This window comes from Heteronotia binoei, chromosome 1, assembly GCF_032191835.1.
Source record: "Heteronotia binoei isolate CCM8104 ecotype False Entrance Well chromosome 1, APGP_CSIRO_Hbin_v1, whole genome shotgun sequence".
Lineage (NCBI taxonomy): Eukaryota > Metazoa > Chordata > Lepidosauria > Squamata > Gekkonidae > Heteronotia > Heteronotia binoei.
Window position 1 is genome coordinate 53386648 of NC_083223.1, and position 18247 is coordinate 53404894.

At 41.6% G+C, this 18247-nt stretch overlaps 1 protein-coding gene across 12 annotated transcripts in view; it reads left to right on the plus strand.

The window, feature by feature from the left end:
* Positions 1 to 18247, plus strand: part of MYT1L (myelin transcription factor 1 like) — a 513986-nt gene that overhangs the window by 490886 nt on the left and 4853 nt on the right. For all 12 annotated transcript variants that reach the window (XM_060234467.1, XM_060234449.1, XM_060234515.1 and 9 more), the window contains 3 exons: positions 756 to 977; positions 10949 to 11040; positions 14710 to 14813. In XM_060234467.1, coding sequence (XP_060090450.1) covers positions 756 to 977; positions 10949 to 11040; positions 14710 to 14813 — 418 coding nt within the window. The remainder of the gene's footprint in view (positions 1 to 755; positions 978 to 10948; positions 11041 to 14709; positions 14814 to 18247) is intronic.

Sequence of the window (18247 nt, forward strand, 5' to 3'; positions counted from 1 at the left end):
TTCCACAGTGTGATCTTCTGCTCTGGTGGATCATAGCCATTTTCATTTTGTAGATTGTCTGCATATCGCTTTGTCTCAGGGGCTTTTGAAGCTTGCAGTAATCCTCTGAGAGTTCTCACGAGCAGTGATTTTGCCCAGGTCTTAGATTAAAAAAAAAAAAATTGCAAACATTTGAAGATATGTATAAAAAAACAAAATTGTGAAAAAAATCTGAATGTTAACAATGAAAACAACAGGTAAATTGCATGAATGGTTTCCATTTCAATCTTTGTCACATCTCCTGGGCAAAAGAACATTAGTTCTAGTTACATCTGTTTGCAAACTTCAGTGGCAGAGTGCGGATTTGAACTTAAGTCTCCTAGGTCCCAGTCTGATATTCTAGCTGCTACAGCACATTGTCTCTCAGTTATGTGCAACTATTTCTGATTTGCTGTATTGCAAAAGCTGTTGAACTATAGGCAAATCAACAAAAGGTAAACCTGTTTGAGTCTTCACTAAAAAATCTGGGATCTTACCAGTTATCATGTTTGCTAATGTGTAGCTAACTTGTAGTTATCTAGAGTTGTGTTCCTAATTTCATAAACATCTCTTATCTTTGAGTTGCATTTCTTGGCAGTGTTCCTGGGATTTTGTTTTTTAAATCATAAAGCACAATAGTTCTTTTTTCACGTAAGGATTATTCTGACTTTGTGGTAGAGACTGCCAGATATATGATGGCAAGAGAGTAACGTTAATTTCATCTGTCTGCTATCCAGATGTCCAGTTCCTGGTTGTGATGGCCAGGGCCATATAACTGGGAAGTATGCATCTCACCGTAGTGCGTCAGGGTGCCCTCTAGCAACTAAAAGGCAAAAGGATGGGTACTTGAATGGTTCCCAGTTTTCTTGGAAGTCAGTGAAAACGGAAGGTATGTCATGTCCAACCCCAGGATGTGATGGCTCAGGACACGTCAGCGGTAGTTTTCTTACACATAGAAGGTGAGTAGCTGTGCTTCTTTCTCCCTTCTTCCCCTCTGTGTACATGTATATGAATGTGTATGGATGTGTATGTATTTATTCCTAGGCATGCTTTGCTTGAAATAAAAATACCTAAATATCTCTTGGTGATGGTATAAGTGCCTATTTTAACTTTGCCCTAATTGTTGTTCTATTTAAAACAGTCAAACAAGTGTTTGTGGGCAAGAATCTGAAGAGGCAGGTTTAGAGTGGAAGGTCCATCAGTGACCTGAAGCTTCTGTCTCACTGAAGCAAAGGCTTTGTTAGCACATGTGTAAGGGTAAGATGGGTAGAAGCATAGAGATCTCTTTTGTTGATCTCCACCCCTCCACACACACACATAGAGCTCACCTGCTTGGTAGACTAGGTCAGAAGCTCAACAGGGGATCCTGAGGCTACAGTTCCCATTACAGACAACCAGACTACCCATATTGAACTAGACAGAAGCCAAAAGAAGCCAAAGGCTAGGAGGCAGGCAAGATAACAAAGATGGAGGAGGATGTGGAGAAATAGAGGCAAAGGTCCAGGCTTTGTCAACCTACAATTATACATTATTCTAATTTAGGCTGCAGATTGGGGAAGATTTAAGGTGAGATTAATGAGTAAGCAGACATATACCTTTCAAAGATGCAAGAAAGATCACTGATAATTAATGATAAAACCATCTCACTTAGTAAAAGAGCTGCTACTTCAGTACCTGAGATCTCTCAGACATCTTTATTTTATTAAAAAGTAGCAGTGTGTGGACTTGATATGCTTGAGTATTCTCTTTTCCATATGAAGTGAGTCGGGGGGTAATCAAAACCAGAGTCAATGGGTGAGGTAATGAAACCCTCCCCTCCCTCACCGTACTTCATGATACTCCATTGTGTGAAATGTATTTACTCCTAACCAGTTAGGTGGGCTGGAGTAAAAATGCTGGAAAAAAAACACCAGAATGCAATGAGGTAAGGAGCATGAAGGACATGCCTCTTGCTCACGTGCCCTATTTTTGTGAAAATCAGCCTCTCCATTTCTCTCTTGAGATTCCTGGGAAAGGTGCCAATTCTCATCTTCTTGAGCTTGCTGTGCAAACGAGAATTTTAATTGCTTGTGGAACAGAGATGCTTTCTTCCATCTGCCAGAAATTTAGGAAGGAGGTTTCCCTGTGTTGTGGGGTAGTGTTCCTTAGAATTTGATCTTGCTTGGGTTGGAAGTTACACCACAAAATGTGTTTCTCATTAAAACACATTTGATTGATTTCCACATTCAACTAGCTTTAATTCTGATAGTAAAGAATCTAGCTTAAGTTTTAAAAGTAACATGAGAACTGAAATCTAAATCCAACTTTTATTGGTTTATTTGCACTTCCCTACACATAACAAGGAAATGAAATCTTTTTGAGCATTGCTAAAGTTAGATTTTGTGACACTTATAATCAGAAATGTCTCCCAAACAGATGAAAAAGTTTTCTTTTTGAAATGATGGACTATAAAACAAATACTGCCCTAGTTCTGGTATGTTCCCAGAATTGTTAACATGGAGTAGAATCATCATGACATTCTTGTGGTTTGGTTTTTAATATTGTTTTTCCTAGACTGCAGTTTCTAGATTAAAATAGAATTTTATATGTGAAAATAAAAATTATTCTCAGGCATAACTACATAACTATTTTAATGAGTACGATCAAGACAAAGTTAAGCATGTGTACATTCTACTGAACTTAGAAGGGCTAACAGCACTTTAATTTTTTGTAAATTGTGCAGATAGCAATTCTGATTTCAGTGGGATTTATTCATGCTTTAACTTGAAAATACTGAACTATGTTGGGCTTTGGGTGTTATTTTGTAATTCTTTTGAGGAGCCTGACAACTTGGTTTAATGTAGAAAAGAGGCTAAAGAATTTGAACTAAGCTCAGAATGGAATTCAGCCTCAAGTATCTTTTAAAAAATTGTATAGTCCAAGTTGAAGGATTGCTACAGAAAATGGAAAATTGAAAGATGCCTTTAAGAGGTGCATAGAATACATAGGATTTTATACCTCTAAAGTTCTTAAATCACTGATAGAGTTATGTTTCTTCTATGACATCTTCACAGTAGTGTTTTTCAATATGTTTGCAGAGTTTAATAAATTTATTACCATCCTGTTCACTCTCTCATCTATTGTAACCATTCAATTGGTTAACTTCTACCATCTATTGTCATACAATTTACTAACATGACCATCAATTACTGATAATTTACAGTGCAATTCTAAACACAGTTAAACCCATCTAATCCCAAGTGACTTCTGTGGATTTGGAAGAGTATACCTTTGTTTAGGATTGCATTGTTACATGCAGAGTTATCCTACTTTAAGCCTACTAATTTTAGTGAACTTAGACTAGGACAACTGTACAAAGTACAAATTGCTGGTTACTCGTATTTCTGCATGAAGCCCCCAGCCCCAAAGCATTTTAACAGACTCATCTTGGACAGAGTTAGGGGCACTACTTCAGTGGATTTGGACTGTAAAATCTGGCAGTGCATTTGATTACTAAAGCAATGTGCTAAGGGAGCACTAACTTCAGACCAGGAGAGGTGGACGTGGCCAACATAGTTTCCCAGGTCTTTTGAATCCTCCCCATTTAAATCCTCCAAAGCCTTGTGAAACTATTTACTGTGGTGATAGCCTTCATTAGAGTGATTTAGAGCATCTTTATCTGTGCCAAAACCTCACATGTTTGGAGTGGATTCTATTGCTCATCTGTACTAGTCTCCTATCCTGAGCTGGAATAGCTAATACTTAAAGTATTCCTGATAGATGATTGCCTACCCTTTCCTTGAAAACCTCAAAGGAACAAGATTCAATAACTTTCTAAGGCAGCAAGTTTCAGTCTACAGTTTTAATAGTTTGTGAGTTAATGCAAATTAACACAATGGCTCAGAAAAAGTTTAATTTAGTTTGGGCTAATATTCAGCCACATCTCCAAGCAAACACCTGCATACCATTGATGAATCTCTTGCACTTAAATCATAGCCAGCTTTCACAGACTTGTGTGCTCCAAAGTTAGCAAAGCTGCTCTTCAAGCACATTTCCATCTGGAAACTCTAAAATAATTGTTGCATGAGAAGCAACCAATAGGAAAGCATTTTTCCCCACAGCAGGTTTCTCTAAAAAATAATTAATCATAGCTAATCAAGGTAGCCCTGAGAATGATTCCAGTGAGCTATCAAGAAGCTTGTTGACTCTTGATTATGGAAATTGTACTCTCATACATGTTCTGAATGTGATTTACTCCAAATCATTTGGTATTAAGAATTAGAGTACCACTCCTTTTTTTCTCATGCCTCCACTGATAGGAGAAGACGGGATAAGCCAAGGGAAAGGCAGAACTTTCTATACCCTGAGCCTTGTTTATTTAGTTCAAGACTCACCTATACAGTATATGCTCTGGGCATGAGCTGTACCAATGATAGCCAGAGGACTGAATGAGGAGTATACTATGACACCATGCCTCTGTGGTATGCATGCACTATTCCTTCATACCACAGAGGTGCTCCAGTCTGAACAAATCCTACCTGTTCAAAAGCCACAAAGACTGGAACCTAAAAGAAAGCCTTTGGGCACAGTATTACTTATATAGAAAAATGTTGTGCCACTTCTCCGTAGACCTGTACAAATATGTTGATCAGCACTATGCTAAAAACAGAAAAAAACAAATACCTGTTATGTTAAATTGCTTTCTGATTTAGGGCCAAATTATACATGATACTGGGAATCTATGATCTTATCGCCTGACATGTAATTTACCTATGTATTTTAACCCTGGTTTTTAACTTAAACTATTTATTGTACATGTCTTTGTTGTAAGCTGCCCTGAGCCCTGCCTGCAGGGAAGGGTGGCCTAATAAATCCAATTAATTAAATTAAAAAATGGAGAGTGTGAAGTGGGGAGTTGATATGGATCAGAGCTACGAAGCTGGGAATGGGGTGTGTTAACTCTTCTTGCACTTGATTTTCCTGATCGAAAGTGTCTCTGGCAGCTACTTTTTGCTTCATTGGGCAGGCAGGCACAATATGAATACCTGTGTTTACTTTCTGCACCAGGACTAAAAGCAGCCCACAGGGATGTTCTCAATCAATAAAACATAGCAGAAGAAGCATTCACTCCCCTTCCTCTTTGTTATGTTCCTGCTCTATATTGGGAAGGAGCTCAGCTGGTTTTGCAGCTAAATTAGATGTCAAGGCATCCAGTTATGGATTCCATCATCACATATAGTTAAGTTCTCTGACATGAAGTGTTTATCAATATATATGATAAATTCTTCCCACTATTATTCATGGGGTTGCTGATATAAATTCTAATAAAGGAATACAAACCTTAACTCTCCTTGGCACCTCTATCATGTAGAAACCAAATAAATATTCTTTCCCAGAACAAACTGTAAATATGTGTCTACTGTGAAAACCAATGTAAGGGTTACCAGGCATGAGGGTGTTTAAAAAATGAACTAAAGCAGGATTACAAACTAATCCCATTTGTAATCTAAAATTCATGACTCAGGAGTGAGTTATAAAGGCATTCTGTCTGATGTTAGATGATGTACTGAATAATCCAATATAATTCTATTTCTCTTGGATGGAATTATTTTTAGAATAATGGGTGGCATCAGCAGAGCTGTGAGAAATTTACTTTCACTTTCTTATTAGAGATGGGCATGAACCAGCTCACAAATTAAAGTTTGTGACAAGTTTTGGCTGGTTCACAAACTTTCAAGCAGTTCTTGGAGGTTCACGCATGTTTGTGAACCTTTTGTGATACATTTTTGGACAATCTTTGTTCAAACAAAATGTTTACCAAACTTCAAGCAATGGTTGTGTGTGTGTGAAATTCTCCAGCCTTGGAAACACTCTTGTCAGTTTCAAACTAGTCATGTCAGTTTCAAGAGGGCCTCCCTCCCCCCTTTTAAGAGTTCTTTTGTGTTCACTCCCGTTTTTCCTGCACAGAGCTTGCAAAACCCCATTCTCCTTGCTTGGATTTGTGACTGTGCTTTGATATCAGTTTTTTTAAGCTTGCAATGCCAGTGGCACTGGGTTCTGCTGGGCACACTGTGCATTGTAACTGATTGTGCTGGGCTTTCAAAATTCTGCCATTTCTTGGATTTCTTATGAATCTACTTTGAGATTAGTCCTTTTAAATTTGCAGTGCCACAGAGACACTGGATTCTGCTGGGCATTCTGTACACTGAAGTGGTTGTGCTGGGCTTGAAAAAATGTATCAGTTTGTACTGCAGGTATTCTCTGGTTTGTCATTAGTCCTCTTTTAGTTGCATTGCTACAGTGGCACTGGATTCTGCTGAGCATTCTGTACATAGCACTGGTTCTGCTGGGCTTGGAAAAATGCCCCCCTCCACCTTCAGTTTCTACTGCAGAGATTCTCTGGCTTGACCTTAGCCCTTTGGGGGTTACAGTGGCACTGGTTCTGCTGGGCTTGCAAAAATGCACCCCCACCTTCAATTTCTACTAAAGAGACTGATTCTGTTCTTCTGGGTTTCTATTATCCTTATGTGGTTTTTTGCTGGTTATTTTTCCTCCATTGGAAATGATGGAGGATGGGAGCACCTTCTTTGTGAGCTGTAACTTAGACCTCATAAATCCAATCATCATCAAATTTGGTGGGCAGGTAGAGGATAGTCAGCTGTGAGCCTAGCTTGCACAGGATCTGTTCTATACACTCCTGAACTGTTGAACCTGCTCCTGTCGTTTCCCCAGAAAGCACTTTCCTGGAGGCACCTTCTTTAGGAGGCTGCAACTTGGACCTCAATAAATCTTATCTAATCCTTGGAGGGCAGGTAGAGGAGAGTCAGCTGGAGATCATCAGTGAGTTTGGTGTCTCTAGCATGTTGAGGAACCATTCTAATGTGTCATGAACCTCATGAACCAAACTGGTTTGTTTAGCTCCTAAACAAACTGGGCATGCCACGAAACTCCAAACCAGCACAGAGCATATTTTCACAGTTTGTGCCTGTCCCTGTTACTTATGCACCAAGCCTATTTATTCATGCATTTTATTTAAATGAAATGTATTTTCCCCTCCTTGTCCAAACCAAGATGTACATTCTTTCATACACAGAATATTTACTCCTTTCATGTACCTCTTCTTACTTTTGTCAGTGCTTCCTAATAACATGCTACTTAGGTATACCAGGTGGATTTATGTTACAGACTTAAACTGGTTTCCTCTCACCAGGACACTGTAGTTCAGTGAGGGTGACTTAAACTGCCACATTCTTCTAAGTGTGTTGAGGTCACAAGGCTTAGAAGGGTGTAACTCTTCTTAGGATGGTGCTGTAGCACTTTTGTCCTAAGCAGAGTTATACCGTTCACAGGACAATGACTTAACTCTACTTAAGACAATGGTTCTGTAACTGAGAATACTCAGGACTTCACCAACCAGTCAATAATTCCCAAGATTTTGAAAAGGTAGCCATGATAATGAAACAGCTACAAATGTAATGCAATGTAGGTATAGACCTCATCTCAGTGTACATGTACTTGTTGATGCTATACCGTTTCATTAAACTGCCCCCTTCCCTTGAGGAGCATGGTGCTGGAGAGTTTACTTCATGAGGCAAAGTGATATGTAGCAAGAAGGCATGAAACCTGGCAGTAAAGTCATGTTCTTAAATCCCATACATCTTCATGACAAACTAATCTGTTTTGTCCCATTGCCCTGAAAAATCAGTGATCTAGATGTGCACTTTGTGCTGCTCTCTACATTTTTATGGAAGAGTAGTCTGGAAATGTAAATACATAAATTGCAAACAGCTGTTTGCTCCTATTATGAACACATGTTCAAACAACTAATATGCACACTCATATCTGCCATATGTTGTCAAGGGAAAAAAGGCTATAGAGTTTGTGAAAACAATCCAAAGCGATGTGTTCATTTTTTTATTTCAATATTTCCCTGTCTATATGAATGACTGAGGTAAATTCAGTCTGCCTATAAATCTATATTCTTATGCTGTTGTACCAATCTAATTGTGGCTGGTTTGTAAGGCCTGAGAAATGTAAAGAACTGGGGCAAAACTGGAAGATCTCCAAATGCGTATTGCTATGAAATACTGAAATAATATATGAAATACGGGTGATGGTATTAATGGCAGAAGAGAAGATTTTGAATATGGTACACTCTTTTCTAAACCACATCTCCGTAGATATCATCTTTGTACAACCTGCTGTTTAAATGAGACTTTCTAAGTTCTGAGTGTTGTACAGATTTATGTGCAAGCCTATTCCAGTCTACAAATGGACCCAACCTTATTGCCATAAGTAGCATTTGACTGAAGTATATGACAAATGTTAAAGTACCCATTTAACAAATGTTAAAGTACCCATAGAGCTATAAAATTTCCAAAAATTGTGAAGCTACGGGTGGGGTACAGTTTCCCCCCCCCCTTCCAAAAAAAGGAGAAATTTGGGAAAAAATGAAATATTGACAATGCTAGCTGTCCTATCAAACCTAAGCTAATTTTACTACTTTAACAACAGAAAATGCATAACTTACTTAGCATGTAAAATTGCAGTATTTGAAATATTTATGTAATTTAAAAGCTACAAATGCCTTAGTTTTATACAAGCTAAACTACAGATATATCTAATGCTTGAGAAAATCATAAACTGAGAGACCCTTTGCTACCTCACGCCTTAATTTTTGCTATCTGAAAAGTAGAAGAAAACAGGATTTAAAACCGAGAACACAGCTGGATGCTGTCTTCTTCCTTCTGTAGCTACTGGCTAGAGAGAGCTCAGTTCTCAGTGAAACTTTCAGAGTTTTCCTTTGAGGCCTCGGTGCTGTTTCTGCCCCACTTCCCTCTGATCTTCTTCCATCCTCCAACAAGGTGGGGCAATAAGCTACATAATACCAATTGAGGGTTGCCAATTTCCACTTCTCTTTGCAGCCTCTTGTGCTGCAGTACATTTTCTTTACCAGAGACCCTTAACATTCAGCAAATTATTTTAGGGGACATCAGAGGCTGCTGCAGATATTGGAGAAAGATTCATAGGCCGTAGGAAAGCAGTCTTCAGGCTAAAAGCCATCTTAGGATATAACACATGTTGTTGCTTATGAATTGCCCTTCCTGGGAACTTTTAGGCAGACATCCCATTTGAATTTCCTCTATGCAGAGCCTGATTCAGATAAGTCCACAGTACATGGGGGAGAAGGAATTCTGCATCATCTCTCCCCTCCCCACCCCCCAAATTTTCCCTATCAGGAATGGCCCTGTGTCCAGTTTACCCCATTGGCTTACGCATAAAGGCCCCCACCAGAGCAAATAGTGCCTCCCAGGACTGCATCAAGTCAGGAAAATGGATCCAGAGGAAGCAAAAGCCTCTTCTCTCCCCATGCCATAATCTCAATATTGGTTGAGCCTTACGTGCCTGAGAATTAGAGTTGCCAACCTCCAGGTGTGGGTGGCTGGAGATCTCCAGGTGACAGAGATCAGTTCACCTGGAGAAAAGAGTTGCTTTGGAAGGGGGAATCTATTGCATTATACCCAATTGAAGTCCCTCCCCTCCTCACACCCCTCCCTCCTTAGGGTTCATCCCCAAAATCTCCAGGTATTTCCAATCTGGAGCTGCCAACTCTACTAATAATTGATTTCCTGCTGAGGAAATTGTACCTACCATTTGACTAAAAGTTCCTGTGGAGGACAAGGGTAAAATGTAACAGGTAGTAGCCTTGGGAGAATCATGCTTGTATGTGCAGTTCTCTTTCTGTTTGGAGGGAGTTGCCTCCTTTTTCAGCTGAATGGGAAAATGCATATTTTCTGCATGCCTGGGAGTCTCCCTGTTTTTTTTGGGGGGGGGGGATCTTCCCTTTTTTGAATGTTCCCAGTGCTGACCAAGTTAACATTAGAAGTAGTTATAAATACTTAATGGTCTAATAAGTTGTGTTCGTAGTGATCCATAACTTGAATCCACAATGTTTTGCCCTGGATATAATTCAGTACATGTTGATGTTAATGGAATGAAATAAATCTTCAGGAGGGGATAAAACAAAAATAGCTTAATTGAGAAATAGAACAAAATTTGAGTCCAGTGTCACCTTTAAGACCAACAAAGTTTAATTCTGGGTATAAGGTTTTGTGTGCATGCAGACTTATCTGAAGAAATGTACATGCACACAAAAACTTATATCCCAAATTAAATTTTGTTGGTTTTAAAGGTGCCACTGGACTCAAACTTTGTCTTGCTGCTTCAGACCAACATGGCTACCGACCTTAATTGAGAAAGTTTGAGACATGAGGTTCGTTTATCATCAAGAGGCAATTTTAAATAATAATAGGTACTGATTACATTACTATAGAGGAAATATGTTGGGGAAAATCTGTTACTAAAACTTGTTTATATGAAATATGTGTACCAGCTATTATGAGATGCTTAATAAGCTTAGCCTTAACATCTTGAAAACAGGATTATTTGTCTATAATAGTATCTGAAACTTGAAAATCAAATATATTTTATTAAACTATACTCCATAAGACTAAGCGAAGCAGGAATGGTGGTGCTGCATGAGTCCTGTTCAATGGGACTAAGTGGGATTGAAACTAATATTCTAGTTAGTGTATTTCTAATTATTGATGGACAATATCAGTAGAGTGACATGCCTCCCTCTCCTCAGAGTCAGAGATCTCTAACTGCTGCATCTAGTTTAACCAAACAGTTGATTTCCTAGCTAATTTGCCTTTCTGGATTAATTTGTGCTGCAGTAGTAAAAAGTGTATGTGGTTTGTGAGCACAAAGATGGACAAGGCAATATTCACTTTAGGGGGAATGCCTTCTCCTGTGCAAGAGCCAGCACTTTATAAATCGTAGTTAAGGCAGACTTTCTTTATAATGGTGTTTCCATGGAATCATTAGCTGTCAAATTTATCATCAGTGGCCCATTACGATTAATAGCTCTTTTCTTTCTTATTGTCCACAGTCTATCAGGATGCCCCAGAGCTACATCAGCAATGAAGAGAGCGAAGCTGTCTGGAGAACAAATGCTTACAATAAAGCAGCGGGCTAGCAATGGTAAATAGTTTAATTGTGAAATGAGGCTGAACTACTTGTGTTACTTCACTTTGTGGCTCTGGAAGTAATTACTGACATTATTATGGAATTATTGTAAGTGTAATTTTGGAGTCGTTGTAGAAGGTGACTTCACAGTACAGAGTGTATTACAGGGGTATGATTTGCTGCTACTTCTGTGCGAAGGGTGTTTTTTTTTTTGCAGCTGTGTACATTAAAAAAAAACATGATAAGATAAACATGATAGTGCATGTTAACTTTCTACTCTAAACTGCAGTGGTAAAACAATAAGCCAAAATCTCATTTACTTGAGTATAATTTATACAAACAACAAGAATCACTAGAATGCTCTTGCTCAGGTCATAGGTTTTGCATGGTTATGTATTCAGCCCAAGACTCAACAAGATGAGACTTGGTCACTTTGATTTTTCTTTATTTTAATAATTTATCTCCTGGCTCAGTGGATGACTAACAAAAGATGAGATCTAAACATAATTCAATATCAGCCTTTATATAATTCAAACTTAAAATGTTTAAAAGATAGCCAGGAAAAAGTAAAGAAGCTGGAAAACTTTCTCTTGTTGTACCAAGAGATTTCAATTTTCAAATATTAATAATATTATCATTAATCAAAATCAAAAACCATATTTTTCCAAAAAACCACCATGTATCATTGGCACATAGGTGATACTTCAAACAACAGATTGGAAGCTGTACAATGATGACCCAAATATCTATTTTACAATAAATGACCCCTACAGATAGTCAACAATGACTAAGTCTGTTTCAGAAACCACTGTCCTTTTTCAAGGGTCCAAATATATTCAATTCTTCTGGTCATGCAACTTCAGTAAGGCTTCCCATTTTCTTAAGGTCTGCCATTAGACTGAAGCATCTCTTATGAATGTGTTCATCATAGAGACACGAAACATTAAACTTCTAACACCTGTAGAAACTGGAACGCTTATGCCAAATTCCTGTAACCTGTCAATTTCACAGACTCTTCTCTCAGTTGAATAACACAATATGCAATTGAGAGAAGAGTCTGTGAAATTGACTGGTTACAGGAATTTGGCATAAGCGTTCCAGTTTCTACAGGTGTTAGAAGTTTTGTTTTGTGTTTGCACCCCTGAAATTACTCCTGGTGCTGAAATCACAGAGGACTGATTAACCTATTATAGCCCCCACCATGCGCTGAGTTGACAAGCCATGGTCTATAAGCATGGGAAGGGGAAATATGGCACACATTAATTCCTTGCATGCCTGGGAATTACTTTCCATGTGAGGAACTCCAGGTGCATGTGTGAGCAAAAGTAATATTCACTAAGACTTGATAATGTGTGCATTGTCCTGAGGAAGCTTGCTTACACAAAGCTACATGCACATAATAGTAGTTTCAGTTGGAGCCACTGAGTGAAGATGTATTAACTGAGACCAATTTCCCACTCACCCTACGCCACTGTGACATTCCTCTTTTCAGCGCGGTGTCCAGATTTCCCACTATCTGCCCCGGGACTTCATCTTGCATCAGCAATTTTGCACGGCAATAGAAACTAGTTTTTAGCAGTTTCAGTTTACCGTGCAAAAACGGTGACACAAGATGAAGCCCCGGGGCAGATAGTGGGAAATCGGAAGGACGCCCGCTGAAAAGAGGAACGTCACAGTGGTGTAGGGTGAGTGGGAAATCGGCCTGATTGTTTTACTTCCTGTTATCTCCTCTGCCACAATCAGAGGTTGTCAACAGCTGCAGTTACCAGCTATCATGGGAAAATAAGGCAGATATTCCCAACTATTGTTTTCTAAAAAGCCGCAGCCACCTTTGCAGCAGTCATATGTTAATGTAAACTGGTATTTGCAACAGCCATTGCTCTTAGTGTTCTTCATCGGGGGAACATAACATCTACACCTCCCTTATTCTGTCATTTCCTGAGATTCTACTCTTCTGAAATTACTTTGAATTCATTGTTATTGTTTTGTTGTTATTTCATTTTTTTAGAAGGACCACATCATTCCTTTTGTATATGCTATTTTAAAATCAGTTGTAGAGTCTGATGAAGTCACAGCTGAAGCCGAATCCAGCTAAGACGGAGGTCCTGTGCCTGGGTTGGGGTGGGGTGGGTGTTTGCATCCAGCTCCCGGCTTTGGACGGTGCCACATTGGTGCTGGCCCAACAGGTGAAGAGCTTGGGAGTGATTTTGGATGCCTCCCTTTCCATGGAGGCCCAGATCACAATGGTTGCCAGGTCTGCCTTTTGTTATCTTCGGCAGATCAGGCAGCTAGCACCATATCTATCCCCCCAGGACCTGACTACAGTGATCCATGCAATGGTCACTTCCAAACGAGACTACTGTAGCTCACTCTACATTGGTTTGCCCTTGAGACTGATCCGTAAACTGCAGCTGGTGCAGAATGCGGCGGCTCACCTGCTGATTGCACCACTACTATGGGTGGGCATTCGGCCGGCGCTCCACAGTCTGCACTGGCTGTCCATTGAGTACCGGGTCTGCTTCACAGTTCTAATTTTAACGTTTAAAGCCTTATGTGGCCTGGGACCAACATGCCTGTGGGACCGTTTCCTCCCATATATGTCCAGGAGGTCGTTACATTACGCCTCCCAACCTCTGTTGGCTGTCCCTGGCCCAAGAGACGCCCGCCTTGCCTCAACTAGGGCCAAGGCTTTTTAGTACTGGCCTCAACCTGGTGGAATCAGCTCCCTAAAGAGATCCAGGCCCTACCTGGCTTATTAGCCTTCCGTAGGGCATGTAAAATGGAGCTGTTCCGCCAGGCTTTTAGTTGAGGCTGCAGGCGTCTATTCTTGATCTGGTTGGCCTCCCCTGTCAGCACTGTCACGTGTGCTATAAAATGGAATAATATCTGCCACCCCTATGGGATAACATCTTATCATGATGTGAGACGGCCAGGCTGGGCAATATGTGATAATATGGAAAATGCTGATGAAAGGGAAAATTTTCTGAGTGCTGTTGAGTTGTCTGTTTATAAAATGTTTTTATTGTATTTTATTGTTTTATCATATGTTGTACTCCACCCTGAGCCCTGTGACAAATGGGCAGAATAGAAATATACTAAAATAAAAATTGTAGTAAAACTTGTTCTTAAAAGAAAACTTGTCAGCCATGCACAATGTACCCAGCACTGCAACTGTACACATACTGCTGAAGTATATGCACAAGTGGTGGTGAAGAAAAAAGGGCTCTGTTGAGACCTAGTGGGATTTGCCATCTATGAACACAGAGCCCATGTAGGGTTGCCAACCTCCTGGTTGTACCTGGAGATCTCCTGCTATTACAGCTGTTTTCTAGACAACCAAGATCAGTTCCCCTGGAGAAAAGTACTGCTTTGGAGGGTGGACTGTATGTCATTATACCCTGCTGAGGACCCTCTCCTCCCCAAATCCCTCCTTCCCCAGACTCCACCCCCCAAATCTCCAAGTATTTTCCAACCCAGATCTGGTAACCCTAGCCCACAGTGCGAGTGGATATTTAGAACATTGCTACCACTTGTGAATGCCTACCTTAAAAAGGAAGTTCAAATAAGTTTTCATCATGATGAACATTATATTTTAGTGAGCTTCACCTCAAACTAGGAAAGGATGCAGTTGCTAAAACTGGATTTGTAAATTAATTATTTGAATATCTCCTTTCTATTGCACAGGTATAGAAAATGATGAAGAAATTAAACAATTAGATGAAGAAATAAAAGAACTAAATGAATCCAACTCTCAGATGGAAGCTGATATGATTAAACTCCGAACTCAGGTAACAGTTTTATGAAGCCCTAACCTTCAATAGCTTTACATATACTTTGATTTTCTTTAAAGTTAAACATTTTCCTCTTTCTTATTTTTGCCAACTTTAACAAATATTTACATGATTAGAAACAACTAGCTTTACAGTATTTTCCTTAAAAGAGTAGCCACAGAAGTCTCATATTTCCCTTCCAGATCTTTAACAGACCTTTACCTGCCCCCCTTTCTTATCTGGCTACTGTGATAGCTGCAGGGAAGGAGGGAGGAAAGTTTCATCCTGCCCACCCCAGTAGGACACAGTATTCCTGATATCTATAGGAAGGATGTCACACTCTCTAGGAACCTATATTTGCAGCCAAATCAGCTTTCCAAGAACCAGAAAAGTAATCCTGTTGTGGCTGCAGACAGATATGCAAGTTTAGTGGTTTGTAAACACCACTGTACCCCTTTGACTTTCTTGAGATTATAACAGGCTTGGTTGACAACTATCCCTAATGCATATTACTAGTTATTTGAAAGGAAAGGTGCTCTGTGCAAGCACCAGTTGTTTCTGACTCTGGGGTGACGTTGCTTTCACAACATTTTCACGGCAGACTTTTTACGGGGTGGTTTGCCATTGCCTTCCCCAGTCTTTTACACTTTCTCCCCAGCAAGCTGGGGACTCATTTTACCGACATCGGAAGGATGGAAGGCTGAGTCAACCTTGGGCAGATTACCTGAATCCAGTTATTTGAAAACCTAGTTGCAAATCTATATTCCTGATTTTGGATGGGATGCTGGTGTCCAGTTCATATATTTAGATCCCTCTGTGCTTGTCTTCTGGTTTGACCCTAAATCGTTTCGACCCTCTCAGCTTGGAGGAAGTTGACAGAACCCTCTCTGCTGCACGCCCAACAACTTGTGATCTGGATCCATGCCCCTCCTGGCTAATTAAAGCTTGCCAGGAGGAGCTAAGATGTCCTATATGGGACATCATAAATAGATCTCTTTCGGAGGGTCTTTTTCCAACCCCTCTGAAGGAGGCAGTGATCCGCCCCCTCCTGAAAAAGCTACATCAGATCCGGCCGAATTGGCGCATTACTGGCTGGTCTCAAATTTGCCCTTTTGGGGCAAAGTTATAGAGAGGGCAATGGCGTTGCAGTTGCAGAGTTTTCTGGATGACGCTTCCACCTTAGATCCTTTTCAATCCAGCTTCCGCCCGGGCCACAGGACGGAGACAGTGTTGGTCGCCCTCATGGATGATCTCCGACGACATCTGGACCGAGGTGGTGTGGCGGTATTGCTGTTGTTGGACCTATCGGCAGCATTTGATATGGTCGATCACCGGCTGCTGACCTGCCACCTCGCCGACGCAGGGATCCAGGGGTTAGCATTACAGTGGCTTTCCTTTCCTTGAAGGTTGGGGACAAAGGGTGGCGATTGGGGGAGAGCTGTCCCAGAGGCACCTACTTAATTGTGGTGTGCCTCAGGGGGCGGTTCTCTCTCCGACATTATTTAACGTCTACATGCGCCCCCTTGCCCAGATTGCCCGGAGATATGGGTTGGGTTGTCACCAGTATGCTGATGACACCCAGCTCTATCTATTGATGGGCGGCCGAGCTGCCGACGTCCCTTTAAATCTGGACCAGGCGTTGCAAGTCATGGCTGATTGGATTAAGTTGAGCGGGCTGAAATTGAATCCAGCGAAGACAGAAGTCCTTTGTCTAGGTTGCAGTGGTCTGGAAGGCGGGATCCCCCTTCCAGCTTTTGACGGGGCGCCATTGGTACCGGTGCGTGAGGTCAAGAGCTTGGGAGTGCTACTGGAGTCTTCCCTGACAATGGAGGCCCAGATAGCAGCCACTGCCAAATCCGCCTTTTTCCACCTTAGGCGGGCGAGGCAGTTGGCCCCCTTCCTGGAACGGGGCAACCTGGCAACAGTGATCCATGCGACGGTCACCTCGAGGTTGGATTACTGTAATGCCCTCTACATGGGGCTGCCCCTGTACCGAACTCAGAAACTGCAGCTAGTGCAGAATGCAGCAGCCAGACTGCTAGTGGGACTACCTCGGTGGGAACATGTGCGGCCTAGGCTGCGGGAACTGCACTGGCTGACAATTGTATACCGGGTTTGTTACAAGGTGCTGGTTATCACCTTTAAAGCCCTATATGGCCGAGGACCTGCCTACCTTAGGGACCGCCTCTCTCCATATGTTCCCCAGAGAGCACTGCGTTCCAGTTCACAAAATCTTCTGGAAATCCCGGGGCCTAAGGAGGCCAAATTATAAACAACCAGGGAACAGGCCTTCTCTATAAAGATACCCCAATGGTGGAATCAGCTACTGGAAGAGGTGCGGGCCCTAAGGGTATTTAATCAATTCTGTAGGGCTTGCAAAACCGCCCTCTTCCAACTAGCCTTTTAAGATGAAACCAGAATTAATATCAAGCCATTTTGCACAATTGTAGCACCATTGAATTGTTTTTAGATTAATTTTAATGTTAACTTATATATTGCATTTATTTATGTCACCTGTTTATTGATTGTATTTCTTTGTTTTATTGCTATATCATGATATTTATATCATGCTTTGTAAGCCGCCTTGAGCCTGCCTTGGCGGGGAGGGGGGGTATAAATAAAAAATTATTATTATTATTATTATTACCCTAGTAGAGTGCTAGTTTACAGGAGTAGACCTGTACCCTTTTTTGTTTCAGCATGTGTTATTTCTCATGTTACAATTAATGCATGTATAGTTGAATGCAGGCCTGTGGGCTAGGGGTGTCTGTGTCCCTAGGCCAAATGGCAATCCTCTCCCCCCCCTTGCTATTTCTGCACACGCAAAGAGCGCGTCCCTTCCAATGATGTCATAATGAAGTCACTACCATTCCCCCCGGACTTTGCCCCTTTCCCCTGCCCTTGAAGGCTGATGCTGGCAGGCCCAGCTGCCCCTTCCCCCAACCCGACAGTCCCCCCTTTCACCCTCTTCCTCGCAGCAGTCTCTGGAGCCCTACTCTGCTTCGACAGCTTCCCCTCCACCCGCTCTGCCAGGCTGGTCTGTCTGTTTTCCCCTTCCGCCTGCTCCCTCTGGCTGGCTCTCCTCGTGAATCTTGGAAGCTTGCTGGGGAGGGAGCACTTTGTGGTGGTGGGTGTTGTGCCAATCCAAGCCATGGCTGCCTTCGGCCTAACGGCTGGGAGGAGAACCCCGGTGTTGGTTCGTGAGCGGCGGGAGAGAGAGGGGTGTTGGCAGGGGGGAGTGAAGAAAACCTTTGCTCGGTTCCCAACCCCTGGACTGTGGACTGGCACTTGCTGCCATGGTTCCCCCCAGGGCCGGCGCTGGGTTTTCTGCCGCTAGAGGTAGACCTCAGTTCAGCGTCATCAAGCAGCCTCCCTCCCCCTCAGGCTTCCTGATTGGGATGGGGGGTGAGGGGAACTGACAGTTTGGTACGCGGGATGCAAGTCCCGTCCCC